Here is a 14017-nt window from a genome sequence, read left to right on the forward strand (position 1 = left end):
TGATGGAATGTTCCAGCAAGGCCAAAAATCAACCAAGCCGAGAGACGGTCCACATTCGGCACCGTTCGCCGTGAATGAAAGAACGAGGGCGTCACCTTCTCTGGGCTGACCTTGGGTCTAGCCGGCGAAGGTCTGGGCCTCTTCTTGACCTCGATCCAGGACTCGGAGTCTAGGTCGGGGAGGCTCGCGGAGAGGCCCTTGGGCATCGTCTTAAGGTTGGAGGGCATGTCAGATTCGGCCTTGGGCGGACGTTGCGTCAGGGTCGAGGCCCTGAGAGACCCTGATAGACAACGGCGGCATTCCTTGATTTTGATCACGTTTTGGCATTATCGCTCTTTGTCTTATTATTCTCATTTCTTTTTTGAGGTGGCACCAACTAGTGTGGCTAAATGTCATCCAAATTCGCCACTGGAGTTATTCGGGCCGTAATCACTGATCAATCAATGGATGTGGTCTAATAGAGCGGTAACATCCTTACCAGCGGGATCCTCAGTGGGCTGCCTGGGGACAAACTCAGGGCAGTTGATGAGCTGGGAGAAGTCGGTGTGGTTTGGCAGCGTCAGGCCCGGCAGGGGCCACTTCTCGGGCTCCAACTTGCGACGGATCTTCATGTCCAGCACTTCCACTTCTTTGCTGTCCTTCAGAGCCTGCCGGGAGCGAGGTCACAGACGCGTTACACGGACGATGCCGCTCATCTTTTCACAGTCAATAAGAAATGGCCATTTTTGTTTTCCGTGCGGAGATCAGAGTTGTGAAAAATCTCTCCAGCGATGTCAGAGAAGAGACATGAATATCGCATCAATTCTTCCGCGCGCGGTCAACTGGCAGCGATTCGAATTTGCAGGCGCGCCGGAGCAAAGTGAGAATGCGAACGAGAGGAGCAACAGCATCCCTACTTCCAGGATGATGGCGACGTCGGTGGTGAGGGCCTGAACGCGGTGGAAGCTGGCGATGAGTCCGATGGGCAGGAATCCTTCCTGGTCCATCTTCCTCCGCAGGAAGAAATCGCGCTCCAGGTTGTCCAGGCTGAAGTAGTACTCACTGCGGTAAAACAAGGTCAGAGGTTCGCTTGCATGCCAAAGAAACGAGCCAAAGTTCAAATTCTGCCGCTTGTTCTCTCAACGGCGCGCATCCCTCGCGGGATTCATGCGGAGATCAGAGTTAAACCTGTGCTCTTCATTGTGTTTTCATCAGAGAAGAGACATGAAAACGCTCATCATTTCTGCTGCGGCTCAAAAGTGTCGACTGGTCCAAGCTCACATTTGCCTCTTGATGTAGTCCTTGAGCAGGTCCTGGTCCACCGAATAAAGGTCGCTGCTGCTCATGTTGTCGTAGTAGTAGGTGACCGAGTTGCTGAATTTCTGCCCGTAGGGTCCGTCTTTCGTGTTGTACGACTTGTAGCCTTGGTGGTAGTCGTAGTGGCCTGGGGGGGAGGAAAGACGTACTTAGAAATCACATTCTCGACGCTCAGGGAAAAAAGAAAAACCTGTTGGGATATATTCAGGCCACCAAAGAGTAGATGAGCTGTTTTTATTTTCAATTGTGGCCTTTGCGATCTGAAATTTGCATTCTCCTGCATTGTGAGGTCAATCTCCAGTCTGATAATTGTTCAGCCCACATTGAAGCGCACACATTTTGAGCTTGTTCAATTTAAAATAATAAATACATTCTAGATATGTATGTTTTCAATGTTAAAGCTTCAATACTGAGATCAGAGTTGTGAAAGTCCTCTCCATTGATTTTTAGTCAGAGAAGAGACATGAACACCTCATCATGTCTGCAGCACATCTGCAATTGTAGATTAAAAAAACAACAACAAAAAAAAAACAATGTTTTCTAGTGTGTTTGATCTAAATTCCATCTAAGATTACATTGTTAAAATCTATTTCAGAGACCATGACAGCTCTGAAGTCATCAAAATGAGTCATGAAATTGGGGAGGGCTTTTTTGTTTTAGATGACAGAAACCACACAAGAGTAGCAAAGACAAGAAACAAAAGGTAATAATGTTGGGAGTCCGCTTGATTTGTTCGAAAAACGATTTCCATCTTTGCCGTACCTCTGCCTCTCCCCCGTCCTCTGCCTCTCCCTCGGCCGCGCCCGCGTCCCCTGAAGCCGCCGCGGAACGGGGCCCCCTCGCTCTTGACGCTGGACACCTCGTCGTGGTCGTCGCGCCACTCCCGCTCGTACTTCTGACTGTGCCAGTCTGCGGCGACAGCTCCACAATCAGCGCGCCAAACTTTTCTCGCGAGGTCAACTTCACGGCCGAGCGTTGCGCTCACCTCGGAGGTCGTTCCTGGCATTGGGCGGCAGGCGAGGATTTTCGTTCTGCCTGCTGTTATTCCGGGAGGCCGAACGCTCCCGGGGCCCCTCGATCATCAGCGGAACCCACTTCTGTTTGTTTCCTGTATGTGGTCACAGAGTTGTTGAGGCAAATTAACAATGATTGCGTCTGTTGCCTTTTTAACTTCTTTCAACAGCAGTTTGACGTCTTGCATCTTATTTGGAATAATGAAAGCCTTTATGGGGCCAGCCTTTTGCAGGACCACGGCTGGCCAGCAGGGGGCATGCGGCATCTGCTGAAGTGTGCGGTGACTGTGAGGACAAACAAAGGGAATGACACAGCTACTTTGCAGTGACGTGGCACTCAGTTTGTCTACAAATCCAGCGGCACTGGAAGGAGGCGGAAGATGGAAGACGTAGCGGAACAGGAAGTTGGCATGATAGTCTCCGGCTAACCACGTAGCACCAGAAAAGTGAAACCCGCCATCAGAAAATGATGTCATTTAGTATTTGATCAGAATAATATTACAAATTTGGACGCAGAACCAAAAAAAAAAAAAAAGATTATTTCTTAATTGACCAAGTTGACCTTTTTTCTTCTGGCCATTCTTGTGGGAATCGTCGTCTCCATTCTTTTCCTCCCCAGAGTCGTCCGACTTGTTGGTCTTGAGGTTCTCCTTGCTCTCCTCGTTGCTCTCGCGCTTCTCCTTCGTTTCCTTCTTGGTGGATATCTTCTTGTGGGCCTGATGGGATGACAGGCTGACGTTAGAAGAGAGACACTTTAGCCACCTAGCGGGCTGCATGTCCTGGTCTGTTAGTGGGATGACAGGACAACCGGAGCCAGCCAACAAAATGGTTTTACCCTCCCTCCTGTTTTGTTCCAATTAGAAAAATGCTTTTGTCGTATATTTTAGAATGTCAAATAAAATGTTGGAGGGTCTGAACTTGCGCGACACGGATTTCTGACGGGGCTATCGCAGCCCTTATTAGGCCCAGTGTGGCGCCATCCCTGTTAAGGATGCAGCCCCCCACCCCAATAATAATAATAATAAGAAAAAAATATAAAACAGCCAGCGACACTACAAACACGACAATCGTGCGAGTTGTTCGCACAGGAACTCATGCAAGGTGTTCTCACCAAGGGGATTAAAGTACACGGCATTCCATGTTGCTGAATGCACACAATAAATCCACATCCCGCCAAAAACACATTATCGGGCGACGACTCCCCTTCTTCCATCGGCAGCCATCCAAACAAAAAAAGGTTTATCACTGCATCTAGTTCAACACAATTGACACGAAAAAGGAAGACCTTGCGTGAAAACGGAGCAGCAGGATTAGCGCGCCGCCACTATAATTTCCCAACACAACACAGATGAACTCAACTGCTGACAAACAAAGGGAATGACACAGCTACTTTGCAGTGACGTGGCACTCAGTTTGTCTACAAATCCAGCGGCACTGGAAGGAGGCGGAAGATGGAAGACGTAGCGGAACAGGAAGTTGGCATGATAGTCTCCGGCTAACCACGTAGCACCAGAAAAGTGAAACCCGCCATCAGAAAATGATGTCATTTAGTATTTGATCAGAATAATATTACAAATTTGGACGCAGAACCAAAAAAAAAAAAAAGATTATTTCTTAATTGACCAAGTTGACCTTTTTTCTTCTGGCCATTCTTGTGGGAATCGTCGTCTCCATTCTTTTCCTCCCCAGAGTCGTCCGACTTGTTGGTCTTGAGGTTCTCCTTGCTCTCCTCGTTGCTCTCGCGCTTCTCCTTCGTTTCCTTCTTGGTGGATATCTTCTTGTGGGCCTGATGGGATGACAGGCTGACGTTAGAAGAGAGACACTTTAGCCACCTAGCGGGCTGCATGTCCTGGTCTGTTAGTGGGATGACAGGACAACCGGAGCCAGCCAACAAAATGGTTTTACCCTCCCTCCTGTTTTGTTCCAATTAGAAAAATGCTTTTGTCGTATATTTTAGAATGTCAAATAAAATGTTGGAGGGTCTGAACTTGCGCGACACGGATTTCTGACGGGGCTATCGCAGCCCTTATTAGGCCCAGTGTGGCGCCATCCCTGTTAAGGATGCAGCCCCCCACCCCAATAATAATAATAATAAGAAAAAAATATAAAACAGCCAGCGACACTACAAACACGACAATCGTGCGAGTTGTTCGCACAGGAACTCATGCAAGGTGTTCTCACCAAGGGGATTAAAGTACACGGCATTCCATGTTGCTGAATGCACACAATAAATCCACATCCCGCCAAAAACACATTATCGGGCGACGACTCCCCTTCTTCCATCGGCAGCCATCCAAACAAAAAAAGGTTTATCACTGCATCTAGTTCAACACAATTGACACGAAAAAGGAAGACCTTGCGTGAAAACGGAGCAGCAGGATTAGCGCGCCGCCACTATAATTTCCCAACACAACACAGATGAACTCAACTGCAGCATGCGTCCACTAGCCGTAATCCATTAAACCCAGCTCACCGTCCAGGCTTTGAATGGTGAATGGTGAATACAAGTAATGAGGGTGAGGAGAAAACAGTGAATGGGTTTTAATGACGACCAACGTTCGAGTAGGAGGGGGATGTCGACTCGGTGATTCAGCGCTGCCAAACAAGCTCGCTCCACTGACTTTCATGTTCAAAGGTCAAAAAGTCAAACGCAAGACACTGATGTCATGTTGCCTAAAGTTATTGCCGAGGAAGGAGTTCATTCATTTTGATTTTTTATACTTTTAGCCTTAGCCTGTGACATTTGTTCACGTACGCAACAAAGTACGCTGCCTTTGAAATATTTCGTCGCAGATAAGTACGCTATCAAATAGTACGCTGCTTTGCCTGCATCCTTTTAAAACATCAATCCTCACTTTTTAGGCGAGGCTTTATTTTGTATTCCTGTCATGGGCTCAAATCCGGTCGCTTACTGAGCTTTTTTTGCTCACCACTGAAAGACTTCTCGAAAACTTTTTCAGTTACCGTTGCGCAAGTACAGTTAAACCCCGCTAAGATAGACAGGCCCCAAAAAGTGCTTTTCTGTCATCTAGCGGCATTTTAAATCCATTTTATGGGGTGGGGGAGGCCACTAATTTTGGCAGGGCTCAGTTGGGAATAACAAAAATGCACACAAAAGTATAAATAAGCGTGCCCATTTCAATGTTTTCAGAAATATGGAGATACGGCGAAATTAGATGTTTAAAAAAAAATCGTGGGACGTCTTTGTTCATGTTAGTCTGACGCTAGGAAGATGTCTCAGATTAAGAGTTAGTTTGAAAACAGGGAGAAAACAGAAAGATTGATCAGTGAAGACATTTCTTCCAGAATTTGATACTCTTCCATTTGAATACGAGCAACAGCCTCTCTCGACATAGTTTGCAAGTGTGGAGCCTAAAGCCGGTGTACTAATCGTATGGGGGCGGGGGAGGCTGTCAACAGGCAGGCTGCAGGCATATTACGAGGCTGCCGGTTGAAACTTACAGTGGATCTCCACGAGTCTTTGCCCTGCCTGACAGTCGGTGGGCAGGACACGGTCCGTGTCACTGCCTCGATCTGAACAGAGGGAGGGAGGGAGGGAAGGAGGGAAGAGCAGTTTAGAGGACACAATGAGTGGACCGGGAAAACAAAACACACCAACAATGCGCCCCCGCCCGCCCCCAAAAAATTAAAATAAAAACAAATTGTTCACAGACACAAATGAGATGAGGGGGGGGGGGATGGGGGAATATGTAAAGCTAAGCCTGCCCGTGAGAGGACACTGTTTGGTTTGGGCGATTAGGCTAACTGCTGAGGATTAAGGTAAGCACTGCTCAGTACGCAAGTACAGCAATAATCGGCGTCGTCGTGTGGTGGGATGGCGGAGAAAATGTCATGAGAAAAACAGAAAGGAATGGCCACCCTGAATTCGGTGGAGAAACAATGTGTGCTTGGGACAACGATCCAACCAACAAAGCTCAACTCGGCACTATGCAGCCAAAAAAAAGGCACCAGTCCGAAAGCCGCTGCGCTCTGCTCCGAAGATCGACCTTCTCATCACACGGCTCGTCAGCATGCACGCACTCCTGTTACGTGACGCTCACAGTCCCCCGAAATAGCAGCGGCATCACCGATGGAGGGGGATCCCTAAAAGGACAAACCTTCCCCGGCATTGGCCGACGCACCCAAACGACCGGCCCAAGCGCCATTTATTCCGGGCTGCGATGATGCCGACCCACATTTTCCTGCTGAGCGACCGGGTCGTGCGCGCCGTCGCGCTCGCCGAGATCCCGCCGTCTAAATTAGGGCGCCGCGCTGCCGCTGACGCGCCAGTCGATCTGGGGATCAAAAATAGCCAAGCGCTCCGAGGGCTGCCGCTTGACCAAAAGGTGAGGGGGGGTCACTGTGTCGAGACGTGAGGTTGAACGGGCTGCCACAGCTGTTTGGTGCTCAGAGGGCTTTGACGCCGCTATTATGCAACACGGAAGCACGTCGGGAATGCCTCTGCGTACCTTCTGGCTATTTTGTGAGCAATCAGACACACTCCAGATTTTTTTCCGAGGAGACGATGATGTGATGACAATCCATTTTTTGACAATGACAATCCGTCCTTCTCGGCACAATACAGTGGGGTCAAGAGCCACACGCTTTTGTAGCGTCCATGTGACCATATACACCGACGTCAGTGTTGGAAAGCGTCAACGCTTGGGAGGAGAAATAAAGCTCATGTTGAGAGCTGTCCAAAGTCACCAACTCATCAATTATCAAATTCATCAAAAAACTATTGACAATCAATGAATGGTTTGGAGCAGGGATGCCCGAAACGTAGATCGTGATATTTTTGTATTAGTGCAGACTGCACCCTAATCATCCCGTCACTTTCACAAAAAATAAAATAAAATAAAATAGTAATAATAAAATAAAAAAGCATGTCACCTCTAACCAACGGTGGCGCATGATCTGCATCACCGGATGTTTTTAGCAATTGCATCTCGTGACGAGCGCTGCTGCGATACATCTTTTTCTTTAATTATTATTCTTATTATTTTCATTCAAAGTTAGTTTCATCTGCAATGCACTGATGGCACTGGGAAAGAATGGGAATCTGGAGTGCCAAGGAGAACCATTTTAAAACGCTCCATGCACGTACGACAGTTACCGAACTAAAGACGCCGCAAAAGTACGTCCCGTGCCTCCGCGTCAGGTTTCTGTACAAAGGGAGGCAGCCATTTGCTTTTCACAAGCTCACAAACTACTGCGTCTACTTGATTTGTTTTCATACTCTCTCACCCGCACAGATGCATCTACATATACTTTCCACCAACAAAGCCAAGTAGGAGTGACGTCACGCCGTCATCGAAAAGCCTCCAAACATCACTTGCTGGCGTCGACATTTACCCAAGAGCGTCTGCGCCATTAATAAGAATAAGAACAGTGCGCTGTCAAAATCTGCTCGGCAACTTAGCATAGCACCGATTAAACTTGTCTGTAGTATGTAACAATCAGAGACATCCAATCAGCAAAGGCTTCCGTGCCTCCGCGTCAGGTTTCTGTACAAAGGGAGGCAGCCATTTGCTTTTCACAAGCTCACAAACTACTGCGTCTACTTGATTTGTTTTCATACTCTCTCACCCGCACAGATGCATCTACATATACTTTCCACCAACAAAGCCAAGTAGGAGTGACGTCACGCCGTCATCGAAAAGCCTCCAAACATCACTTGCTGGCGTCGACATTTACCCAAGAGCGTCTGCGCCATTAATAAGAATAAGAACAGTGCGCTGTCAAAATCTGCTCGGCAACTTAGCATAGCACCGATTAAACTTGTCTGTAGTATGTAACAATCAGAGACATCCAATCAGCAAAGGCTTCATTCTTAATCGTTGCATGTGATCACGGAGTTCACCACTCAACAAGTTTGTGCAAAACTTCTGCGTGTCCAGGCAGTCATTCCTCTCCATCTGCGATCGTCACGATAATGCCGTCTCCCACTCCCTGACACAGGTGGCGCCAGAACCTGGCCCAACAAATTATCGGCGCCAGCTTAAGCACCACAGCTAGAGCTAGCGCCACTTGTGGAAAAAGAAAAAACTGGCGCTAACCTGGGCACTGGCCGGGAACTAGCACGAGCACAAGGGCCATCAATAAAAGCTAAATTAGTTGTGGGGATCACCTTCCACCGACGGTTCGGCAAGGGCGGCAAAAACCCATCGGCCACAAGCCGCTTCTGCTAGTCCACGTTCAAACGTGGAAAAGCCCAAACACCTACCTGCATGTCTTTCGTTGCGATTTCCCCCGGGGTGGGCCAACTGTTGGTGTCGCCAAAGTCTCCGACCTGAGCAACACAGCAAAGCACGGTCTGAGTGAGTCCTTCGGCAAAGGTGACGACGCGCACGATGACGGCAAGTGCCAAAGATGGCAGCGCTTTGTGAAATTCCAACACGTTCCACATCCTGTTGCGTGGCGTTTAGTACAGTCACCGTGTATAACTTTTGTATTCCGAGATTCACAGCAAGACGACTTTTGGTGAAAGCCGCAACGGGATCGAAGCCACAAACGATGAGAGGACTTTCTTTTGGAGTCAGCCGATCCTCCATGAAGTGTCTCCAGTTGCTCCTGAATGCTGCCGCTCGCCCCTTGACCGGAGCGCCTCACTCCTACTCTGGCATCCTTCACTGGCTCATTTTCGAGTTCTTTTGAAGATCTAATGATTTGTTTTCAAGTCTTGAAACGGCCTGGCCCCACCTTACCTCTCGGAGCTCCTACGCCCCTGCCCAACGTCTCACGTCTGCGGACCAGACACCATTAGACGTACCGAGACCTAACCGAAGGCTCAGAGGGAGCCTTTTCCGTTGCCGCTCCCTCTCTTTGGAATGAACGTTGGGCAAGCCGCCCTCGCTGCGCTTCTTTAAAACTCAATTTTATTCTTTGGCTTTTGACTCAGCATGAGACTCGATTTTTAGTTTTGACAGTTTTTGTGCTTTCTACGTTCTTTATTATCCATTTCTTGTTTTATTGTATGAATTATTTTTTTTTTTGCTCCGGGTACAGCGCTTGGTGTAGCGGCGGTTGTTTTCAAGTGCTCTAGAAATACACTCGAGTTGAGTGGAGATGCATGCAGAGTAATCAACACTTTGAACAGCCTGGAATCGAAGAATCCATTCCTACCTTGCCTCCACGTCTGGCCTTGGGAGGGTTGCCTGCTCTCACCACCCTGGCGGGACCGGTCAACTCTGTGGAGACAAGATGTGTGCGTTAAATTCCCAAATATCAGCTGATAACAGCGCAACACAGGCAGAATGGATGGGGGGTCCCGAAACACGAAAGCAGAAAACGCTACGACGGCTTGCAGATCTATATCAATCAGTGTACACAAAGTACCAGGAAATGTGAGTTCACTGGACTTCAGCCCTTCAATCATGGGTTCAGCTGTGAAGATCCGAGTTATGGTTCCTGGCCCTCTCGAAAGCAGGTTCTTTTTGTCCCGCTAAAAATTCCACGATAGAAATACTCAAGGTCCTGCCAAAGCTCCTTGACTTATCATTTGGGGAAATCCTTTTTTTTGCAAACACTGCCCACCTTTGTGCTTGGTTATCAGTTGCAAAACGACGGCCGATTTCGCGGTGACCTTACGTACTAGCTTGGGGCTTAAAGTCTGTTCTGGCTGCAGACAAAATGTACAAATATGCTCTTTGCCCTCAAATACTGCAGGCAAGACTCGGTTGAGATTTGCTGGAAATTCGTCGGGTTTTCCCTCTGATGTTGGCGTGACCGATGGAACACCGATAGCCCTCAAACTGACTTCCACAAAGAAAGAAAGGCGGGCAGAATCTTTGGAAGGCTGATGTCATTTCGCTGTCCTACACGTGGGTGGGTACGCTTGCGGTTTAAGAGACATCTTGGAGCAGAGTTGTTTCTTCATCAGCTTATCGGGCTCAATCATTCCTCACATTCCAGAACTAAATACAAAACGGGGCTTTCAATAATCTGGTGGGGAAAAACAGGAAACTCGTTTTCCTGACACGTACAATGAGTCTCAGATAGAGGCGCTTTACATGTAGTGGGTTGACTTTTTGACGACTTCAAACAGTTGCAGGTTCTCAGAGTATATTAAGTCTCATTTTGGGATTTCCGCAAAGGACTCAAAAGACACAGGTGCCCGGAAAGTCAAGCGGGAAGAACGACAGAATAGCGCCTGAGGGTGTGACGTCTTGACATGAAAGGCGGCGCGACACGCGCTGAACTTGCGGGAAGAGGTGCTCGTTTGCGACAAACGCATTCATAAGAGTGAGGAACGCAGGTCGCGGGAGCGGAGCTCAACATCAACTGCGGTTGTCCTGGAAGGCGATCGCCACCCTCCCGCAGTTTCTTTCACCTGGCAGGTGCTGCTACTATGAGTCACTCACGACGTCACAAGCATGATTGGAAAGTCACTTGAAAACCTGTTTTCCCCGGAGTCCAGCCCTCGCAGACGGAATCAAGTCTGTACCTCCCTCTTGGCAAGAAAATAAATGAAAAAGACTTCATGGAGACAATAGAATCCAACCGCATTGTTCTTGAATCAGGCAGATGAATTATATCTTAAGAGCCGGGTCCGACAATAACAGTGGCCCAACGGCCCTGGGCCAGTAGGGCACTGTGTCGAGCCACCACGGGCTTGACGGAAGCTGGCCCGACCAGCCAAACACAAATATGTTTAAAATAAAAGTCAAGTATTTTGAGTTGTATCCACTCATATCCGTCAGCTACACAGAAGTGCGATTTCCTTCCAGGCTAGATGCTAAATGGGAATTGATCGAAATGTAACTTTTTAAAATGACATTAAAATGAACAAGAAATGAAAGAAAACACGGTGTGGCGGGTTTTTTTTTTCCCCCCCGCGCGACTGTATTGTATGGTATGCACGACGACAAATATCATGAAACGCACGGCGCCTTTGGCTACGACAAATCGTGAATTTGAGTGAAGTCCAGAAATGCACTTCGGGGACAAACCAAAGCAGATTATTTTGAAAATGAGACACCTCTGGCTTTCACTCCTCGTTTCGAAGAAACAGGTCATCTGAATGATGAGGCTGTTGGTGGTTCCAGGGGGGTTGGGGGGGGGGGATGCTGCATTATGAATTATGTATGTACAGCCCTGTTGACCGTCTGCATCGTTAAACCAATCTGTAGCGCCGGAGGGCAGCGGCACGTCGGTCAGACGGATCTAGACGTCGGAAAAAACGAGAAGCTCCTTGGGCAGAACGGTGTGCGTGATGTCCTGCCTCGCGGGGACCAGAGTACACGTCCATTGGGGGCGCAAGGGCGGAAGATTCTAACTGTTGTCTGCCCCCGCCGCCAGGAGCTCGCTCAAACAGGTGACGTTAGAAAAGCACAGAGCGAGGCTGCTCGAAAAAGGTGACGGCGGTGCCGAACATCCACGGCAAAGCATGAGAACGCCGGCCGCGCTGGCAACGAGCGCACATTCCACAACGCGGCGGCCAACAAACAAGAGCTTTGTCTCACCGAATCCCTGCATGTCTCGGCTTAGAAACGCTGGAATGATCTTTTTCATCAGCGCCGCAAATAAACTTGCGCGGCTATTCTGTGCCACTCCGTCGGGCCCTTGCCAGAACTTCACATTAAAAGGGTCGCCGGGTTTGAAATTGGTTCACGGCGAGATATGATGATGGGCTGCTACGAAGCCCGGCTCGATTCAGCCAACTCGAAACACGGGGTAAACCTTGACTATTTTATACAAGGAGAGGTGATACCTGCAAGCGCAGCTTTCAGTCACGCAAAGCGAGGCCAAACACGCTCACTTCAACGCCGTCGGACGGCAGGAGGGAAGCCGGTCGGTCTCTCCCTGGCTCGCGAGCCCCAAATATGGAGGAAACAGTCAATGAGTTACGACGGGCCTGTTTCGCCAGAGTCGCAACGGCACGTGATGACATCGCCTCGTCACTTCTCATTTGCCTTTGTGGACAAAGTGGCGCAAGTATTCAACGGCGTGTCAAAATGGCCGTGACGAGAGAGAGGGCATGAACTTCAGTCATGAATTGTTTGGGGGGGGGACCACCCCCCCCCCCAGGAATTTATTGGCTGAGGGGAGGATTTTTGATGCATTTGAAGTGCACATTACGCATTTGGCAGATTTCATAAAACGTATAAACGATTAAAACCCCACGAACAAGCAATCACTTAAAAATGTCTGATAATGACTCGCACGCTAATCCAATCAATTTGCAGGTCAGTCGAGAGGGACAGACACAGTTGCAAACGTGAGCTTCTGTCCCTTTACGAGCACAAACTAATCATCCTAATTTTTTAAAAACTGTTTTGGATGTGAGCTCTCCAGAGAGAGGGCCCTGGAAGGTTCCTCGATGCTGACACTGAGCCGACCCGGCACGCCATCGGTGTGACCGGCCCACACCCACCCGAGCTCTATCGCCAAGCGCACACTCAAGCCTGCGGCAGATAAAGCAGCCTGAGCTGAATCACTTGACACAAGAACTCATCTCAAACAGCTGATAGTGTGTGTGTGTGTGTGTGTGTGTGTGTGTGTGTGTGTGTGTGTGTGTGTGCGTGTGTGCACACACGCAAAGGTGGAGTCAAATGACACTTTCAAAATGGAATCAACGTGTTTGGCTTTGGAGTTAGCACATTAGCCAACGTGGAATTCACACTGCAGTCACTTTTGGAGCTGATCAATGAAAGGAAAAAAAAACAAAACACGTTCTCACTGATCAAATCACAAGCTTGACCAATCCATCTAATCTATTTGAACAACTTGTTGATTGACTGTACGGTCAACCCCTAATATTTGCATAGAAATGAAAAAAAAATCTCCCCAAAATACTCATAAACACAGCCCAAAACTAAACATATTGTGGGAAAATTGTGAAAATATTAATTTTGACTGTATTATACTGTGAAAATGTGGATTATCGCTGTTGTAAACGAGAGCGGCTTTGCTGTCAAGTCAAAGTCAGCTTTCTTGTCAAATACGCTCGGTGTAAAACATACAGCACAGACGAAAGGGGGGGGCAGAACAGGGCGGTGGTTGAGTCTCCTGACCGCCTGGTGGAATAAACTGTTCTTGCGCCTGCTGGTTTGAGCACAGAGACCCCGCAGTCTCCTCCCTGACGTCAGCAGGTCGAAGAGCCTGTGCGATGGGTGGGTGGGGTCACCTGCGATCTGGATGCTCATGTTTCTTTTCACCAATTCGATTGACCAGATCTGCTAATTAGGACCTAATACCTGAGCAAGGATTTTGCAGAAAATGCTAAATATCTGCCAATCCGATCCAGTCCAGTCCAGTCCAGTCAGTCAAGTCTCAGAAGTACTGCAAGATTTTTACCTCCACTTGGAAAAGGCCCGAATTCCTGTCTGCATTGTGTAATAACTCGAAATGTTGAGATGGGGGAGCGGCCCTGTTGAGATGGGGGAGCGGCCCTAATGCGGGTCAACATGGAATTCCCAAACTTGCCGACAGCTGACCAATCAGCTGAGCTCACGTGCGCCATCATCTGACTATCGCTGTTCACCCCCCCCCTGTCGTGTCTTCCCCCCGTAAAACCCTGCTCTGGGGTATCTGCAAAAGGGGAAGATCAATAACAGCAAGTCTGCGATCTTTTCGCACGTACTGCATTGTATTATGTTTACCGAACCACCAAAACAGGGCAGGATTGTCAGGGAAGAAGTGGATGGCCACAAAAGGAGGAAATGGGTGATGGAGGTGTGTGTGTGTGTGTGTGTGTGTGGGGGGGG

The 14017-nt window shown here is 48.6% G+C and overlaps 1 protein-coding gene across 7 annotated transcripts in view; it reads right to left on the minus strand.

Moving 5' to 3' along the window:
- larp1 (La ribonucleoprotein 1, translational regulator) overlaps positions 1–14017 on the minus strand; it is a 27713-nt gene that overhangs the window by 10025 nt on the left and 3671 nt on the right. For 2 of the 7 annotated variants that reach the window (XM_019873251.1, XM_019873233.1), the window contains exons 2-11: positions 9435–9499; positions 8536–8601; positions 5772–5843; positions 3942–4095; positions 2282–2404; positions 2059–2205; positions 1261–1423; positions 897–1041; positions 479–647; positions 111–280 (exon numbers count right to left, since the gene is read on the minus strand). In XM_019873251.1, the coding sequence (XP_019728810.1) occupies positions 111–280; positions 479–647; positions 897–1041; positions 1261–1423; positions 2059–2205; positions 2282–2404; positions 3942–4095; positions 5772–5843; positions 8536–8601; positions 9435–9499 (1274 nt within the window). Of the gene's footprint in view, positions 1–95; positions 281–478; positions 648–896; positions 1042–1260; positions 1424–2058; positions 2206–2281; positions 2405–3941; positions 4096–5771; positions 5844–8535; positions 8602–9434; positions 9500–12021; positions 12111–14017 lie in introns of those variants that run through there. The other 5 variants (XM_019873240.1, XM_019873224.1, XM_019873268.1 and 2 more) reach the window with 4 other exon arrangements.

This window comes from Hippocampus comes, unplaced genomic scaffold (genome assembly GCF_001891065.2).
Source record: "Hippocampus comes isolate QL1 unplaced genomic scaffold, H_comes_QL1_v1.1 scaffold33, whole genome shotgun sequence".
In the NCBI taxonomy this organism is placed as follows: Eukaryota; Metazoa; Chordata; class Actinopteri; order Syngnathiformes; family Syngnathidae; genus Hippocampus; species Hippocampus comes.